This window comes from Manis pentadactyla, chromosome 3, assembly GCF_030020395.1.
Source record: "Manis pentadactyla isolate mManPen7 chromosome 3, mManPen7.hap1, whole genome shotgun sequence".
Lineage (NCBI taxonomy): Eukaryota > Metazoa > Chordata > Mammalia > Pholidota > Manidae > Manis > Manis pentadactyla.
In genome coordinates, this window is record NC_080021.1 from 2,357,677 (window position 1) to 2,377,305 (window position 19,629).

General features: G+C 48.4%; 1 protein-coding gene across 9 annotated transcripts in view; it reads right to left on the bottom strand.

The window, feature by feature from the left end:
• TRAPPC9 (trafficking protein particle complex subunit 9) overlaps positions 1–19,629 on the bottom strand; it is a 615,203-nt gene that overhangs the window by 367,950 nt on the left and 227,624 nt on the right. For all 9 annotated transcript variants that reach the window (XM_057497647.1, XM_057497644.1, XM_057497645.1 and 6 more), the window contains one exon: positions 14,533–14,657. In XM_057497647.1, the coding sequence (XP_057353630.1) occupies positions 14,533–14,657 (125 nt within the window). The remainder of the gene's footprint in view (positions 1–14,532; positions 14,658–19,629) is intronic.

Consider the following 19,629-nt stretch of genomic DNA (forward strand, 5'->3'; position numbering starts at 1 on the left):
AGCAACTCAGAAACTGCTTTACACGTACTGGGGTTGAACAGGACGCAGACAGCGGATGGTGGGGCAGGCCTTGCACTTTGGAGAGGAAAGTTACAGATGAATGAGGGGAACAGTTGAACAAACCCAGTAGGATTGGATCAAGTCAGACTCCAGACCAGGGCAAACTGACGTTTAACTTAAGCAGATGTGACCTTAAACAGATGGATAAACACATAAGTAAGTACTAACAGACCTGCACAGATTCACCGATTAGCACACACACGTTTATGTCTTAGCTCTGCCCTCTGAGGAGCCCGTCATCTCTACAGCTACTTTCCCAACAGCAGTGAACGCCATTCCCCTCCCCTGCCCCTAGGGCTGCACTGCCCTTAGTGACCAGGCGGAGAACTGGTGGGGGGGACCCTCTTCTGGCAAACCCTGCCCCATCAGGTGGTCACAGTCAACGTCAGTAACACAGGTGACGAGAAGGGCATGTCGTGTTTTTCTCATCCAGAGAAAAACATCAGAGAGACCTGAACCGAGGAACCATCCGCAGAACGGCTGACCAGCCCTCAGAGCTTCAGAGCTGTCAACGTTGTGAAAAACAAGGGGAGACTGAGAAGTGCCCGAGCCTAGATGGGACCCAAGGACAGCCAGAGCGCCCTGAAGACTCTCACCCGGCCCCCTGCATGGACCCTGTGACAGGAGCACAGCCGAGGGTGGACCCAAGAGAGGAGCGTAGCTTAGGTGACTGTGATGCACAGACGGCGAATGTGACCCGGCAAAGTGAGATGCCCGCAGGGAAACCGCCGAGCCATACGGGGAACTCTACCGCTGCAGCCTCTCTGTAAGTGTAAAGCCATTCTAAAATAAAAAGGTGCCTTTTGAGAAGGATGAGATGAAAATAAATATGATCTTTTCTTGTGTCCCAATGTCTCTTTGGAGACCACTGTACCTTTAGACGTACCCGGTCCCAATTCTCAGCCCTCAGAGGCCAGATGGGCAGTGAGTGGGTGCCAGGCAGAGGTGAGGCAACGGTCACACCTCCCGTCCACAAGCCTCCAGGTGCTAAGTATTCTTAAAGCTGTGCTGGCGCCAAGCACAGAGCCAGGCTGCGCCTTCCAGTCGACCAGGACTGCTGTCCCAGCTGCAGTGTGGACATCGGAGACCACTGGGGCGCGTGTGCAATGGAAATACTGCACATTTACATAGTTCAGCATATTTAGTTTTTGAAAATTTTAAATGAATATTAGGGCCCCGTGTACTTTTATAGATTAAGCTCCTTGAGGGCAGAGTTCCTGTCTCCTGTCTCCTAGCTGAACACAGCTGGCCTGCTGATCTGGCTTAATGTAAAAACAAAACTCCTGGATTATTCCGAGGATGCCTCAGGTTTTTTTCTTAACACTCAACTGATGTTTGACAGATTTGATTTTACACTCTTCCAGAAAACCTATCGGAGTCAGTTTCCACCCACTTGTCCAGTGCCTACCAGGTGCGCGGTCAGAGGAGGCCTCGGATGAGAGAGCGCTGCGCATTCGGACGCTGCACCTTCACTGCCACACGTTCTGTCAGACGATGGGTCTTGATATTTAACATGAACACACAGTCATACTCCAACTGAGTCACGTCGGTGCTGGTGACATTTTACACATCCCATCTGACTCCCACTTAGGAGTTTATCAAAGAGAAAATGAGAAAAAGGCCGGCAGAGAGGTGGGAGGAGGCTCGGGGAGGGGACGCAGGTCCAGGAAACAAGGTCTCCAGCAGGGCTCTGTGTCCAGCGGGAAGGACACAGCTACACAGCTCATGGGATACGCCGGCCCCGGAGCCACAGCAGAGTGGGGAACACGGGGCAAAGAACCGGGAAGGTGCCAGCCCCACAGGGAGGGCTTCGGACAGACAAGCCTGTGTTGGGACTGCAGTGACGCCACTTATTAGCTGCGTGAACTGTTATGACGTGTCTGCTCTAAACCTCTTCGTTTCCCTATTCCGCATGGAGGTATCAGTAGATTACAGGCTATTGGCCAGACGTAAAGAGTGCGTTTTCTATGAGGCATCTAGCACAGTCCTTGGTTGGATTAATTTTCTACTGCAAAACGAATGATCACAACCATAACAGCTAATAGTTCCCCAGGGGAAAAGACAATTTGAACAAGCTCCAAAGAGGGCAGCTCTCCCCACTCCCCTCTGGTGTTTGGAAATGTCGGGGAGAGCTGGTCTGTAACTGCTCGCAGGGCATGCTAAAATACCCTCATGCCTCAGTTCTTAAGTTCTGTACTATTTCCATGCTAAATTCCAATTTTTAGTTATATTTTCGCATTTAAGCTGATGCCATCGAGATGGGCATCGGCGCTCTCAGCTGCACGTCTCAGAGACGAGCCACTGTGTCAGCTGTGGCACTTCTCTGCCACTCTCCCATGTGGCGCTCCGGACACCAGGGGCCAGCCCAAGTCAGAATGGCACGCTCTCCTCTGGGAGTTTTCAAATGAAAATGGAATTACTGAGAGAAGCGAGGCGGGCAAAGGGAGGGGGTTTGTGTGCCTATGAGCAGAGCTACCGCTGAGTCTCAGCGTACCAGGAACAGTGCTGGCACTTCTACACACTAGGTATAGGTTAGGTTCACTTAACTCACAGCAATCCTATGAGACTAGCACTGTTACTATGCCCACTTTATAGACGAGCAAACAGGCACAGAGAGGTTAGGCAGCTTGGCCAAGGCGGCACAGCTAACACGTTATGAAGCCAGAGTCAATGCTCCTAACCACTGCCTCTCTGTAGTTCAGTGGAATCTGCATTAATGATAAATAGAAAAATCACATTTGGTAGGACTTTAGAAGTTCTATCATTTCATCCTCAAAACCACCCTTGAAAAAAAAAGGAGGCAACATTATTATTCCCCAATGACGTTTAAAGGAACAGAGTAAAATAATTTGCCTAAGATCACAAAGCATAAGGAGAAAGGCTTGGGCCCAAATCCAGGTTTAGCCCCTACCATTTCCATTCTATTCAATTTAATTAATTAACATCTGAAATGCACACCCCCACTGACCTCAGGGTTCCACACTGGAACCTTGAAGCTACTGACCCCACTGTCAGCCAATACACACGGCCAGCCCCCCACTCCCTCCGTTTTCTGGTCTGCATTCTGGTGACCGCCATGTCCATCTGCCTCTCCCCAAGGCTGCAAGCTTCTTAAGGGCCTGAACACACCTTATCATCTTTATGTTCCCCTCTGGCATCCAGTAAAGCACCTGCGAAGGTAGATCATCTTACAAATGCTTACTGAGGAAAAGAAATAATATCCCATTCACTTGCAGGATTTGGAAATGATACGGCAGGAGTATTCCAGCCAAAAACATTTCATCTGAATCCATCAAACCTTTACATATAATTACAGTTAATGGAAAATAGGGATAAAGAAACCACTTATATAACACTGTGAGGCAGCAACTAGAACCCAGAAGGGAAGGCATTCTATAGGACCGTGGCCTGGTATCCTCAACAAGTCAGTGTCAAAGAAAAACGAAAAGGATGGTCCTAGGTTAACACAGACTTAGGGGACTCCCTGAACAGATGCAGTGAGAGATCCTGGCTCGCATGCTGGTTGGGATGAATCAGCTCTAACAGAATCTGGGGGTCAAGTGGGGTAAATGTCAATACATAATAGTTCATGTTAGAGGCAATAAAAATTTACTGAAAAGCAAAATTGAACAGTACTAGTTGAAGAAAGCAAGTTATAAAATAACATTTGTAGTGACCTAGTTTTGATCTAGGGAAAACACATGCACAGGTGTTCACATGTGCACGTGCACTAAAAAACCACCATGATATGCACTCCGTGGTGGCCTCCGGGCAGCGGGAAAGTGAAACTTCACTCCTCCCAGTTTCCCGTCTCCACTGCGTTACTGGAGGAGTTTTTGCTGATACTGCCTCTGTAAGGACAGACCCGTCTGTGTGTCTGAGATGTCCCCACGCCCCACAAGCCTCAGAGCCATGGTCTCGGCATCAGGACGGCAGCAGGGCTCCCTGCTTATGCTTGCAGGACGCTGCCAACGAGCACAATGGCGCTTCATCTGACGGATGGTAAGTTCCCCAGCAGGAAGTGAGAGGTAAAAAATCAGTGCCCGGGAAAGCTGAGCCAGCAGGTGAGTACAAAGTAGATTTGTTGGAAGAAACAGGAGGTGAGTGGGAAAGACCAAAGGAATGCAGCTGGAGGCAAGGGGCCCAACTAAGGCAGGCGCTGTGTGAGCGCGGAAGCTCACACCGGCCCGGGAGACGCTGGCTGAGAGTCCGCAGGACGCACTGGCCAGCTGGGAACTGGCGGGGACAGAGGCATCACATACGGGGCCAGTGCACTGAGCTTCGATTCCAGGGGGTCTTCTGGGTTTTCTGTACGTTCTATCGCACACAGAGCAGGAGTGGGCAGAGGCACCCGATGGAATTACTGGGTCCAGGGGTGTCGAATTTGGTGGAAAGATGGAAGATGAATGAAGACAGTGAAAAGGAGATATTAGCAGTCATTAACAGAAGAAAAGTTCACGGATAATCCCGGAGGAAGTCACTCTGTCAATACCCTGAGAATTCAAGGCAGATGCTAGAAAGGTGAGAGGAAATACCGCGAATAAAACTAACGGGCATTAAGAGCTTGTTTAAAGAATTCAAAAGCCATCAAGAAAAGAAAAAAAGGAAAGGAAAATAAAGATGCAGGGACACCCAAACTAGATGCAGAAATGGTCATATAAAAGTGGTGATCTTGCATAGTTACTGTGCCTCTAATGTCAAAATTACATAGCCTAGAAATTCTGAGTGTCGCCAGGGGTTCAACAAGATATCACTGGAATTCAGAAGGTACACAGATCATCAACACCACTGGTAAGTCACTTGGCAACCAAATCCTATCAAAGGAAATATTTCTGCCATTACAAGAAGGAAGGCACACCCTGAGAGCTATAGTAAGTGTGTTCATTCATTTTTAGCCATGCAAGAAAATGAACCCTCCCAAAAGAACCCAAAACTATGCCCACTAGAAAGACTGAAAACACTCATTACTAAAAGCATCCTTTATAAAAAGGGTTATATAAATCTCATTAATATAGAATGTTGTTCAAATGTTGTGATCCAGAGCAAACCGTAAGATTAAGAACTTCAACTTAAGTAAACAGAAATCCTTAGAAAACTGGTATTTGACCGCCTAGTTGAAAATAAGAGACTTTAAACCAAGAACACAGCGACTGCTACATAAACGATTTTAAAAATCCAAGAGAACAGCTCAGATTGCTGAGAACACAGATGCGTAAAAGGAGCCCCAGCCCAGGAGTCACCTGCCGCCCGGGGCGGCTCTGGCCTGGGGAGAGCACGGGCCCACACTGCCCACCCCGGGCCCTCCGCCCGGACTTCACTGCCTGTCGTGTGATCTCACCTCACTCTCAACACCGAGTCATCACAAAGTAGCCTTGGTCTTACCCAGGAGAAGCCTGTGAAGACAGGCACCTTTCTCCACACCCTACCCTCCGCCACTTCCTGTCCTGTTGAGACCTCATCCTCGTCCTTATTATTTAATGCACAGACCCTTAGCCTCTTTTGTCTCATTTATCCTTAAGTACTTCATGTTTTGAGGTGAAAAAGGATGCATGATGAGAAAAATAAGTATTCTGAGCTGCCGTCTAGGCACCTGACGGTGTGACAACCCGTTCACACTGAGGCTGGACATTTATATGATCCAGGGCAGCTTAGGGTGCCTGCCCCAGGTCCCTGCTTTGCTTCTCCCATGCCACCTTCCAGAATAACCACTAAGAGCTGTGCCCAGAAAGTTAGGGACCCCCGTGCCAAGTACCCGGCAAGCAGCAGAGCAATAGGCGCACGCCACCCTGCCATCTCCCGCTCACTTGAGGCCTGGGCTAGAGGGCTGCCCTTCCCTGGCTCTCTGGGCCCTCCACTTTCAGGGTCTCTGTCACGAATCTGGTGACCCCACTTCCTTTGTGTGGGTGTAATAAATCCACTTCCCCAGGGTGGGTGGCCCGGGCCTCCTTCAGCAGATCACAGTCTGCACACGCTCAGTTGAGTACACCAGCCCCGGCCCCCCAACACCCGGTACTACAAGACCAGACAGGGCTTACGCCAAGCAGGCAAGGGTGGCTTAACATCCTAAAACTTACCAGTATAAGCCACTAGACTAAAAACCAAACTAAAGAAAAAAAATCCATATGATCAACTCAATGGACAGAAGCATTTTAGAAAATTTAATATCATTTCCTGACCCTCTTTAAAACTCTCAGCAAAGTAGGAATAGAAGGTTCAGAAAGAAAACAATTATCTTCAAGTTACAGAACTGCTTTTAAAGTCAGGCAAAGCCTTACAGCATCTAACAACTCTTTATGTATTTAGTAATGTGTTTTCTTGCTTGCTTCCTTTTATTATTCAAATTCTCTCATGGGCTCTTCTTTACAAAGCAATGACTTTCCTTGCCGTAGGATGTCTTATGCCTGCTCTGAGATGGACATCAGACAATCCTCTGTGCCCTGACTTCCTTAGCAGAGCAAGGAAGAGAACCCAGGACATTCAAGTTCCAGTTTGCAAAGCCAGCGGCTTCGGGTGAGGGCCAGGCCGCAGCTGTCTCATCCCTCACAGTGTCCGGATCTTGAAAATGCCATTCAGACTCCTCACCATGTAGTCTCGTCTCCTCTTCATTCCTTTATTGCCATACTTTAGCAGAACTGCTCCAAATATGTAAAAGAAGCTAATTCCTCCTTGATTTTGCAAGGCTGCTCCTTCAGCTTCAAAAACCTTTTCTCCCCTGTGTTCATGAGAAGGCACCCCCATCCTTCATGAGGCTTCTGTGATGCTCTAACAGTCAGTACTGGGCACCCAGCACATACTGATATTCTGCTGAGCCTGGGGAGGGAAAGAGGAGCGTCTTCTGTCTTGGCGGTGCTTGGGGTGACAGGGCAGTGAACTGCCGAGAGCTAAAGGAGCCCTTAGCGAAGCGACGGCAAGGCCCCCGGCAAGCCCGGCCTGGCTCCCGCACTGAGGCCCCCCGCGGCCTGCGCCCTTCCGGGGACTCCCCCCGACGGACGCGGAGCCGCTCCACTTCACAGGTGCATCGAAGCAACCCAGCCACTGTGAGAAAGCTGCCAAAAAGCTTAGGTTCATTCCAAGGCTGTTCAGTGCTAAGTAAGCTTTTTCCTCCCATTTTGCCTACTTCAATAAGGGACATATTTCTGGTGGGAGAGGAGGCACAATCGTTTTGTTTAATGTGGTTACAGTTTTCACTGCTTTGGACTTTTTAGGGACTAAGGAGGCCACCTAGAAGTGTATGACATTTTGTGAAATGAATCTTGGGCCTCAGATGTTCATGGTTTGAAATTTCCATTTCCTTACTCAAAGTATACATTACGTGCTTTGTTTCTGTCAGTCAGTCTGAATAGCCAATCTAACTCAACTCTGAGAAGGTTTCCTGGGAATGCAGGGAACCCCCTCAGTGAGGGGTTGGGGCACCCAAAGATTTGAGGGCTTCTGAGAATCCTGAACGGTGCCACCATTTACCTCAACCTGGGAGATGCCCCAAGCTGATGTCCCAAGTTGGTAGCTTCAGGTGCTTCCTAGACAGGTGTTTCCCCAAATAAACATTTTAATGTTAGATTTAACTGTAACTGCATGTTTGTGTTATTTTATCATAATGTTCATGAAAAGTCCTTTTAAGGAATGCAAGTGCCACAAATCAGTCCCTGAGATTCCCCAAACTTTGCTTAGAGAGGGTGACCCCACGAGCTGTGAGTCACATCACCAGGAAGGCCCAGAGCAGTTCCTGCGGATACTTACGGTCTAGTCCTGCACAAATAAAAAGGAAAAACCAAGTGAAAACCCTTAATAGCTGCAAGCAGGTCCTCAGGGTGGCTCCACAGCAGCACCACCATGGGGAACGTGCTGGAAACGCATATTCTCAGGCCCCCACCCAGACCTCCCCAATGCGAATCTCAGAGGATGGGGCCCGGCTCCATCTAACGAACACCCCGGCCATCTACATACACGCTAACACTTATGAAGCAAAGCCTCAGGGCACTGGTATGACCAAAGGCAGCACGCAGTTAGCAGCCAACAGAAGTGAGAGGGAGCCGTTCTTGAGAAGCCGTTGCATGTTCTCTCCTTACTGAGAAGGGCTCTGCCGAAAGCCTGCTGCCCCAGCACCACACCAGGCAGGGGACACACAAAGATTAGTAAGAATCACCCTTAACCCTGACCAACTCACAATCTATAGGAAAGACTGGCATATATCTAATACACACATACTCTTGTCAGTTGATGCTGGTATTCCGAATAACGTCCTGGTGCCAGCGCAGTGAAACATCAGCGACACGAACCGCCTGTGAGTCCCCGACAGATTCCTACAGTGACGGGGCAGAAAGGCCTGTGCTGATGGCCCCACCCAAACTAGCCGGCAGTCAGTCCCCTTCCCATCGCTTCCTCTGCTCTCCACACCCCGCCATCTGTTCATGTGGCCTGTGTCTCTTCCGCCAGAAGGGAAGCTCCAGGTCTCCATCTCGTTCACTGTCAGGCCCCACCCTCCCCAACAGGGCATGTGATGGTTAACACAGCGGGTGTCTGAGGACTGAATGGGGTGCGTGTCCCGTTACAGGGGGCTCAGACAGCAGTGGCTACCGTGCAGGCAGAAGTCCCAAAAGTGTCAGAACCTCAAGGAACATTCGTCTAGCCTCTGTCCTCTGACATCTGTTCTAGAATTCCACAGGCAGTAGACTTTCCCCTTCTCATACTGCTCAATTTCTTATTAAGCTTTGAAATTGTTGAGCAGATTAAAGGATTCCTTTGAAGCTTTTATGCTTAAACTTTGTAGAAAAAAAAACTCCCTGTCTCTGTAACTATTACTGGGACAGATTAGAAATAATTTGGAACTGAACTGGGTTTGCCATTTTGCCGGCTTTTCTTATCTACCCAGGCTAATAGCACGTGCTTTACCCCTTACAACAGCCGGGAGGAAGGCTTATTATCTGCATTTTGCAGATTGGAAACTGAGGGCCAGATAGGAGAAAAGCTCACAGTCACTGCTGTACAGCTGTGGCTAGAATCAATAGAGAATGCTTTGTACCCCATAACAAGTTTGGAAACTTAAATTATATAGAGGGGGTAGCAGGATATTGTAGAAATCGCACAAGCTTTGGATTCAGACATATCTGGGTTTGAATTTTAATTTTCACTGCATAACTGCCTGACCTCAGGAACATTATTTAATTTTTCTAAGCTGCCCAGCAATTTCCACTTGAACACTGTGGACTTGCAGTCGTCAGAGAAGTAACGTGTGAATACTGTGTTTAAACTGCTACGACTCCTGGCTGTCACCTTCCAAGCCTCTCTGGCCATACATCTCTCCAGCCCCAGAATGTTCCACTGCTAGACATCCTTGAGTGTGAACATGGCCCAGGAACAAATGACCTAATATGTTTTCTCCTTGCAGTTGATGGGAACCTGATTTTTAACACAGCTTAAGAAAATATTCTATTTGTTGCATAACATAAGTTTTCTTTAACTTGAATACATTTGCTCACAAGTTTCTTAGCAGATCTTTCCACTTGGTCCCTTTATAAACACAATTAAAATGTAAAAGCATGTAAGAACTTTATGAATATCCCACAGTTCTTTATTGCAAAGGCTAAAGTAATATAAAACATTTAACATGACATACAATAGTATCTGAATATTGCTGGGATTCTGAGGAGTTCCAAAATTAGGCTTCATTCTGAGTGAGAAGAAACTCATTTTACTGTCCTGTTTCGCCTCACTGATGAAAGAAACCTCCTCAGAGAGGAGAGAATTCCCGTGGGGAGGGAACATTTGACCTGACAATCCTGAATACCTAGATCAAGACAGACTAATTGAAGGCTGAGCCTGCGCCAGGCAGTAGGGACTGGCCTGTGGCCATGAGGAGGGACTCGGGGACATAAGCACAGAATGGCAACAGAGGTGGGAACAGAGAGCCGAGTGGGGACACGGGCAGGAGTGCCTGGCTCTGCTCGTGTGAAGGCTGGGCAGACGAGGTCACGCCACAGAGGGGCCCCGGAGGAGGACTGGGAGCGTGCCCGGAACCAAAGGAACCAAGGAAGGTCTTCCACTCAAAGTGAGCGGCCAGCGCCAGGCAAGAGCAGCCGGAGAGGCGACACCTGCGGGGCTGGGTGGGAAAAGCAGTCCCCAGCCTGAAGCACAACGGGGCTGCAAGGGGTTTGTGGGCACGCTTCAGCAGGTGCAAAAGTTCTCTTCTATTTCTAGTTTGCTGGGGGTTTTTACTGGACACAGATATCATATTTTGTCAGATGCTTTTTCTACATCTATGGAAATGTTTAGATGGTTTTCCTTTTTTAGTCTGTTGAATGAAGAATGACATTTGTTGGTTTTCTAATTATAAACCAACCTTGCATTCTATTCCTCAGATACACCGTACTTGGCCAATACTTCGCATGTTGTTAAGATGTGCTGGTACACTGCTTAAACGTTTGCATCTGTGTCCAGGAGTCCTTGTTGTTTGCAGAACCCCTTCGTCCAGTTTTGGAGTCAGGGCAGTGTGGACCACAGAATGTGTTGGGACTATTCCCTCTTTTTCACGTTTCCTGAAGGAAGACTTTATATAAAATTTGTATTATTCCCCCTGCAGTGTTTGGTGGAATGTGGGAAAGAAGCCTGAGGAGGCTGGGTAGCTGGGCAGGGGCCTGAAGAGGCGTGCAGGAGAGGAGGGCGACGCCGTGGGGTGGACACGCACAGGGACGCCCACACGCCAGAACACAGGCCGCCCCATGGTGCGCCAGGGGAGAGGCAGGCAGGCTCCGAGCTGCGCGGGCCCTGTCACCGTGGTGTGTGGCACCACCTGCAGGAGCACGGCCCGGCCCCACTGCTCCCCAACCAGAGGGCAGGGGCCTCTACAGACGCAGTCAGCACACCCTTCAACGCGACCCCCAGGCAAGCCCCAGTGCAGCGCCTCCTCCCCTCCCAGGCGCTGTTTTTAATAAAATACCTGTCCGCGTCTGCTTAGTGGGTCTCCACTGACAACCTGTGAGGGAAAGGATTTTCTCTCCAGTTAGCAGGGGAGGAAACCCCGGGAGTGTCAGGGAGTTACTGGGACATCGCATGGACTGTGCCAGTGGTAGGGCCCCCGAGACCACTGGGTGTGAGGGTGCACCCACAGTCCACGCTCAAGCTCCAGCTGGCACAGCGAGCAGCGGCACGCCCCTGGCTCCCAGGCAAGGTGCCCTGCGTGGGGCTGTGGCTGTCAGGCCTGCTCTCTGATGTTTTTAAAGACAAGATGTAATTGACGGGTGGGCATGTACCACAAGCCCCCAGAACCACATGTGCACAAAGCCCAAAGGCAGGCCTGGCACCCCTGCCTCTTGGCAAATTTTGGTTTTGTTAGGATTTCCGAATTGCTCTTCAGCGGGCCACAGCAGGTGAGAGGGTCTGCAGAGCGGTGCTGCCGACGGACGGGGAGCTGGAACCTATCTAGTGCCAGCATGCTGACTGTGCGAATGGCTGCAGGGTCCGCGTTGACTCTGGCTCCCTGACTGCAGCTCCAGGCCAGGCCAGCTCCCATATTTTCCGGAGTGCGGCCTTGGAGGCTGTAGGTGGCTGCTTCAGAAAGATACGTAGAGCCCTGAATGACGCAGGGGACAAGCCTCCCACTCGCGCTCCAGGCACTTCTGCAGACCCAGCCCAGGACAGCAGCCCTGGGCGCTGGCCCCTCTCAGGAGGGTTGTCAGCAGAGCCCCTGCCACACTCTGCTCACACAGCCACATTTTGTGCACATGGTACCTCACGCAGAACGTCAGGACCAGCCTGTCCCTGGGAAAGCAGAGCTAAGCAGCACGAAGTAAGTGGCCAATAATGGGCTCCAGGTGGCTGGCCCTGCAGCCCGCTGTTCTGGGGCCACTGCCACATTAACCAGGACTCATCTACCAAATCTCATTCGTCTCTCAAAATGCAAGAAGCAGGTCCCAGTCCGTCACTATTCGTTGACTTGGTCTGGCCTCCTCCTTTCCCTGGCCTGGCTCTCCCTTCTCTGAGACCCCAAAGACCCTGTGAAGAAAGCATTACTATTCCACCTCACAGGCGGGGAGACTGCAGGCCAGAGAGGCCGCCCACGGGGCCCGGCTTACAGGGACAGCACTCTCAAAATGCATCCAGTCCACACGATCTGTTTTCAGTCCTGGGAGATTCTTCACAAGGCATGCACAAAACCTCTGTGAACCTGGCCGCACAGGATCAGCGCCAGCTGGGCAGGGGAAGAGCCTTCCCGGGAGCTCGGACGACACCCAGGTTCCTCCTTCCCGCTTCCTGGGGGGCTCCCTGCAAGCCACTGTCACTGAATTACTTGCTTGCATGATGACTCCATTCCTCCTGATGATTTTATAGGCTTAGCACGTTTCCAATTAAGCGCCAGAATCCGAGCTTCCGGGAGAAGGACTATGTCACAAGCTCAGTGCCGCCAGAAGGCCCCGCGGCCGCTGCACCACTGCTCACCCGTGCAGCTGGGCTCCGTGAGACATGCCTTCACCACTGGGAAATGCTGGGCACTTCCTCAGGCCTGAACTTACACCACATTTACCACCAAGGGACCTCACGCATGCCAAGTCCCTCACACAGCCCTCCCTGCCTGCCTCCGAGGTTGCAGGGTCTTATCTGCAAGGCCCTCCTCACACCCACACGTGGGACCCTGTCCTACCCAGCATCCAACCTCAGTGTAAGCTCAGTAGAAGGAACATGGACACACACCCTTCGTCCACCGTCTAACTCCATGAACCTGGGTGAGTCACCTGACTTCCCTGAACCTCAGCTTCCCCATTTACCTACCTGGTAGGATATTAGCAAAGACTGAGTAACTTAAGTGTGTAAAGTACCCAACACAGTGCCTGGACTGCAGAACACACTCCATAAATGTTAGTTCTTTCCCTCCAGTTAGTAGGGGAGGGTCCCCAGGCCACCTGAGGACAGGCAGGTGCGCTGAAACACTGACACGCTGGGGAACTACAAATCGCCGAACCCAGTGGGGTCCGGCCATAACGGGCCTGGAGCACAGACCACACGGGCTTGGGACTCTGTTCACAAGTCAGATTCGGGAGGGTGGCGGAGGGAAAGAAGCCACCCCAGGTTAAGGGACGGGCATTGGAGTGAGTGACACAGACTGTGTCATCTCACCTCACAGAGCCACGGTTTTCTCACTGGAGGATAAGGCCACCTACTCAGAGGCTGTCACGAGAGGTTAAAGGATCATCTACATACAAGTATCTGACACACAGGAGGTACTCAGTAAGTGGCAACTACATGTACACAATTACATTTTAAAACACAGACACTCACCTGCATCTATATATATTTATCATCATCCAAAACACCACATTCATCCTTGTAACACCCAGCTGGAGAGAACAGACTGGGCGCCTCCATGACCATTACCCAGCCAGGCATGAAGGACAATCTCTAAGATGGAGGAGCTCACCCAGTGGGAGAGGCGGAGCCGAGCCCAGGGATGGGCGCTGAACCCCTGGGGGTGGGTGTCAGAGGGCTGCAGGCCATGCAACTCCCACGGGCCTCGGAGGCAGCCACCACTGTGGCTGCCCGTCCCTCTCTGCCACAGACCCACCAACAGCACCCAGTGCGTCCCAGTGCCGCGCTGGTGGTGGGCTGGCTCAAGCCCTGGGCCTTTGCTTCTGCAGGGGGGAGGCATCTTCCTGCATCCCAGCCCCTTGGCTCACTCAGGAGCCCTGGCGCCCCACAATCACGCTTCAGGTGAGTGTTCCCAGGGACAGAGAGCTCCCAGCTGCACCGGCCACGCCACCGGCACGACCAGCGCAGCAGCCCCGGCTGATGGGCCCGAGCCACCATCGCCCCTCTGCAGGGCCGGCGTTGAGGACGCAGGCAGAGCCCTCGCACAGGCCTGCCTGCTTGGGACGCTCTTCTGGGGACCCTGCTGCCTGCACCCAGTTGGAGCTATTAAGGCCTTCAGTCCTGGCTCCCCACATGGTCCCCGGGCAGCTTAGACAAGCGGAGCGTTCCCAGATGCTGATGTGTCTGACCCCCTCCTTGGGCCCTCAGAGACGCGGGCCTCTCGTCACCCAGAGGCCCAGGGCATCTTTGCACTACCACTGTGTATGCATTTTGGCTTCCTTAGTGCTTATAAACCAGCAAAAGGAAGGAATTGCAAAGGATAAGTTTATGGGATGAACATCTGAAGTAAGAATAATTATGCAATAAATACATTTTTCAAACAGGAAGAATGCCAGAAACATTACACTTCTATCACCGCACTCCTTGACTCAACCCACAAACACCAGTGTTCCACAGAAAGGAGTGCAGGGCATGTGGCCTGCAGTGGAGCCACCTTCCAAAGCGTTCCACAGGGCGAAACACTGAGAAACCAGCCTTCCACAAGCACGACACTGGTGTCCAATGCACGCTTCCTGTCCTTTCTGAAAAACCCTCAAAACTTTGCCTTGGAAGAGATGGCAGAAGCCAAGAGCGCCAAGCCGCTTAGCCAGCGGCACACATGGGTGCCCCACTCACCTTTGTGTGGCCCGGGTCCCCAGGCTTGCTGCCCTCGGTGGGGTTCACGGGTCTGCTCTCCACTCGAGGCCTCGCAACCTGGCGGAAGGGGCTGCACAGTGGGAAGCCGCTCACACTGATTCCATCTGAAAGAGAGGATAAAGCTGTAAGTAAGTTTGCTGTGCTTTTTTAACGTAGGAGATTCAACTCAAAAATAAACAGTAACAGTAACAGGAAAGCGAACTCCAAATTCTGTCAATACTATTCCATCTTGTGTTAATTACAACTGCCTGACGCATCTGCCATGAACACACATTCACACCTGTGGCAGAAGAAGTAGAGAATGCACCACTCCTAAAATAGGACAGCTCCTTACCCCGTGTCCGGTGGCAAAGCAACACATCTCCTAACACTGCACCAGCCTGGGGCTGCCCTTTGACCTGGGAGCTGCTGAGCCATCTGTCCCTTCAGGCCTCCGTAGGAGCAGCCCCCTCAGCCTGGAATGCATCTCCCTGCTCTTGGTGTGCCCGGCTCCATCGTGCCACTTTGACTGAGTGTCAAAGCCACCTCCTTACCCAGAATCAAGAAGCCACTTCTCTCTGTCACACGACCCTATTCACCCCTCTGTACAGAACTCATTGCCATCTGATCTTTTTCTTCTTTGGGGACATTACCTAGCAGGCTACCCAGGACTCATCCTGAAGTCCTCTCCTATCTCACACCCCAAGCCCATGCGAAGGGAATCTTGTTAATTCTCCGAGTATAGCCAGAAATGGCATTCGGGGCCCCCACCCAGGTCTGGGTCACTGTCACCAGCCTTCAGGATCAGTGAAGAGGCCTCCCGGCTGCTCCCCCCACGGCTTGGGCTCATCCGTCAGCCACGCAGCCCGCAGCAGCCAGTGAGCCTACAGAAATGGGAGTCAGACCATGTCCCTCCCATGGCACCCCATTTTACTTCATTTGCACAGCATAAGGACTACATGAGTTTGAAGATGCACCAACTTTCTTTAGAGCAAAAAAACTGCTGATAATGTAGATATGTATCTTTCGTACCCCACAAGAAATTGACCTACTTATAGAGCCATTTCTAAATCAGATGGAGATACTTGACAATTTTAAAGAAACATTTGTTAGACACCTAATCATCAAAAGTTAATTTTTTAATGATTTTCATTAAGTACGGGAAAAGCAAACCCAAAATACAATTCTAGATAGTAGCAATGTCCTAGTTTTTTAGTCTCTCAGAATCTCAACACAGAGTGGACAGAGTACAGAGGGCAACCACAGAACTCAGTCACAACTGAGTCAGGTACCGACATACCATCTCTCACATGCCCAATAGTCAAGCGGATGAGTACAAACACCCAATAGCCCCAAGGCCTCTGTGATGTCAGGGCTTGTGCAGAAGGGGGAGCTAATGGTGGAGCAGCTGGAAAAAATGCCACAGAAGAACCCAAAATAGCCAGCAAGTATTTCATGGGAAGCCTGGCAGGCCCAGTTAGGAAACAGCTTGATCCAGGAGAAATCATGTCTACTCCAAAAGCAGACAGAAGAAAGGGGTCCACAGAGAAGCCTGAAGGAGGCAGAGCAGTCCTGAAACTGACCCGCCTGGGCTGTAGGCTGGGGAGGCACTGCCATGACTGCTTGGGATTGATCAAGGTGGAGAAGACAGTGATAGAGGACAGAGATGGTCCACGCAACCACAGGAGGAGGAGAGGAGCAGGGAGACCTCAGAAAGCAAGCTGCTCTGTTCCCAGTCGCCACACAAGAACGAGGAAACCTGCATGAAGTCAGAAAAGGTACCATGACCCATGATTCTTCCTACATCTTCCCAAAACTGACTTCACACAAAATCAAGTGAGAGAAAAGTATCACGTCTATAGCAACTTCCAGCCCTATGCAAGGTTATCAGAATAACAAGAATGTGGAGCACAATAAAACCCCTACACACAATGAAAGCATATCAGAAAGACTATTTAATTGAAGTAATCAGAACTAAAATGGTCACTAAAGAATCTATTATCCTGAAAACTAGTAAATAAAAGAATCGAGCATTTGAACTCCATTTTATATGTACTGTACCACCAGATAACCAAATAATACATGAGGCAACACATCTGTTTGCAAAAGTATTCTGTTAAAAGCTCAAAGACATCAAGAAAATTTACAAAACATGAAAGATGAAAAATAAATCAGAATTAGAAAATTGTTTCAAATTTTTCATTTAAAAAATATATATATTTTACTCATTTAAGAAATGAACACTAAACCGAGAAGCAAATAAACTGACTGTGCCTTATGAGAAAAAGGAGGAAATTTTTCATCAAAAAAATTCAAAAGAAAATGACAAATACTGAAGATTGAAGATTACAGAAGACCCAACATACAGATAATTGGAGTGCCTGAAGAAGACCAGCAAAGCAAGGGAACAGAAATAATAAAACCTACAATTCAAAAAAACTTCTTGAAATTAAAAAGAGATTTGAAATAAAGTACTGACAGCACACCATGAACCTAAAAGCATCAACCAATACAATAATTTTAGTTAAAATGCTAGAATTTAAGATGAAAGAATAAAGTAATTTAGGCATCTGAACAAAACAGCAAGTTAAATGAAAGGGAAAGAAAATCAAGTTACCATCAGATCTTGATAGCAACACTTCAAGACAGAAAAAATGCAGTAATATATTTAATACACTTGAGAAATAGAATGTGGACCATTTTATACCCATTAAAACTGACTTTAAAGTGTAAACACAACTGTTAACAGCATGCAAGGGCTCAAATAATATTGTTCCTACAAGGCTATCTGCAGTGATCACTTGGGTAATAGGTTCTAAACAATCAAAGTTACTGGACTAACAACTGACATAAGCATTGGTGAGCACTCAACCTGTGGAACTAAAAATAAACAGCACGATATAGAGCAGCTATTGCTCAGGCCGTGTGGATACAGAGTAAATAAAACTAGGAAGAAAATGGAAGGCACAAATACATAAATAATCTTCTTAATTTTCTCATTAGTAAAACTGATGATGGTAAAATTATCATTATTCTGAGACTATTGTGTGTGTAATGTAGGATGAAATAAATGACTAATTAAGGGATGTTCTATTTCTATCAGCTCCTGTGTCCTGACAACCAGGGTTTTCAGGATAGAGGAAAAGAGAAACAAATGTAATAAAACAAAGAAATATTTTTAAATCTGTATTCCTGAACTTGAAATATCACTATGAACTCATAAGGTACTTTTTCTTGAACAAAAAGAAACTTCAGTTATACATGTATCCCCTGGGAGGCTCAGAAGCAATGGCTAACACAGATACTCAACAACATGAGCACGCCCACATGCAGGCCAGGGACTTGAAATCCCACTCCTTACTAACAGAACCAGAGCTCCTGAGAGAAATGGTGTCAAGTAAGTGGCAGAAAATATACAGGGTGAGCCTGAATGTCCTCTCCTAACAGACAGCAAGAAAACTAACAAGGGCCACTAGGTCAAGGTCACCGAAACTAACCTGAAGTTCCCAATGGCTAAAGAACAGGACAATTTGAAATTGAAAAGCATAGTAATTGCAAATGACTGATATTCTTCAAATACACATGTTTAAATTCATATTTAGTGGTTCCGATTTAAATATCTAATCCATATTTAGATCCATATTTAATCCATGTGTTCACTGTAACTTAAAAAAAAAGCTAAAATGGTCACTGAAGAATCTATTATCCTGAAAACTAGTAAATAAAAGAATTGAGCATTTGAAGGACTCCATTTTATATGTACTGTACCACCAGATAACCAAGTAATACATGAGGCAACACATCTCTTTGAAAAAAGTATTCTAACAACAAATCAAAAAGAAATGATAAAATTGGAGTGATACTATTTTTCAACCCCTAGTCCAGGACTCACACTCCTGAAATCTGAGGCTGGACACCTCTTTAGGTTGGGAGCGTCCTGTGCACATCAGATGTGTAGCAGCATCTCTGTGCTCAACTCACAAGATGCCAATAGCAACCTCTCCCCAAGTTGTGACAGCCCCAAATTGACAACTGTCCCCCAGGGCAGGGGTAGTGGGGAAGGGGGCCCCAAAGCTCCCCCTGGTTGAGAACCACTGATCTAGGCAATGAGCTTCATTAACAATTACTGACATTACGAAAAGGAGAAACAACTACACACCCCCAGCCTCCCGATGTAAGAACACAGGACCACCTCCGGACCTGCCGGAAGGACCACAGATGAACCTGATCAAGCTTCCGGATCCAGCTGCCAGTTTGCAGGAAATGCAGGGGACGGAAGAACCCGCCAAGCTGCACTGGGCGCATGGAGGCCCAGGCGGCAGAAAGGTCTTCTGGACAAATGTCCCAGGTTCTTCAACAGATAAATTATGAGGAAAAGGAAGGAATGCAGGCACCTGCACATTCAGAGGCTTAAATTTAAACAAATGGGCAAGACTATTACACTGAGGTATGCATACTTGTCTGATAAATCTATAAATAACAAAAGAAAGTGATTACTAAAAATCAGGATAGTGTTTCCTTCTGGGGCAAAGATGGGGCACAGGGGGTGCTGCTCAGAGCAGGCAATGGTCTAGATATTGGTTCAAGTGGTACTTATGCTGCTTGTATAATAATAAGTAATAACTCACTCTATACATTTATTTAATGTGGCTCTCATAATCTGTTATTAGAAATATTTTAACAAAAATTTTAATTTAAAAATAAAAATCTAGAGAAGACAAGTAGTGATTCTACAACATTTTGCTATGCTGATGGACAGTGACTGTGAAGGGGTTTATAAGGGGGACCTGGTATAGGGGAGAGCCTAGTAAACATAATATTCTTCATGTAAGTGTAGATTAAAGATAACAAAAAAAAGAAAGAAAAGGGGGATTACTCCCTGATAGGATAAAACTAACTGTAAATCATCGATTAATGCATGCTTTAAATATCCTTAATTTTGATCACTTAAAGGGTGTCAGATGAAAAAGAATAGAAATCTATTTCTATTTCTTCACAATAAAAAGGCATAAAAACGTAATTGCATTTTTCACAATAAAAGGCATAAAAATATAATTTCTTTTTTATTCAAAAAAACTTAACAGACTTTTCAACTAA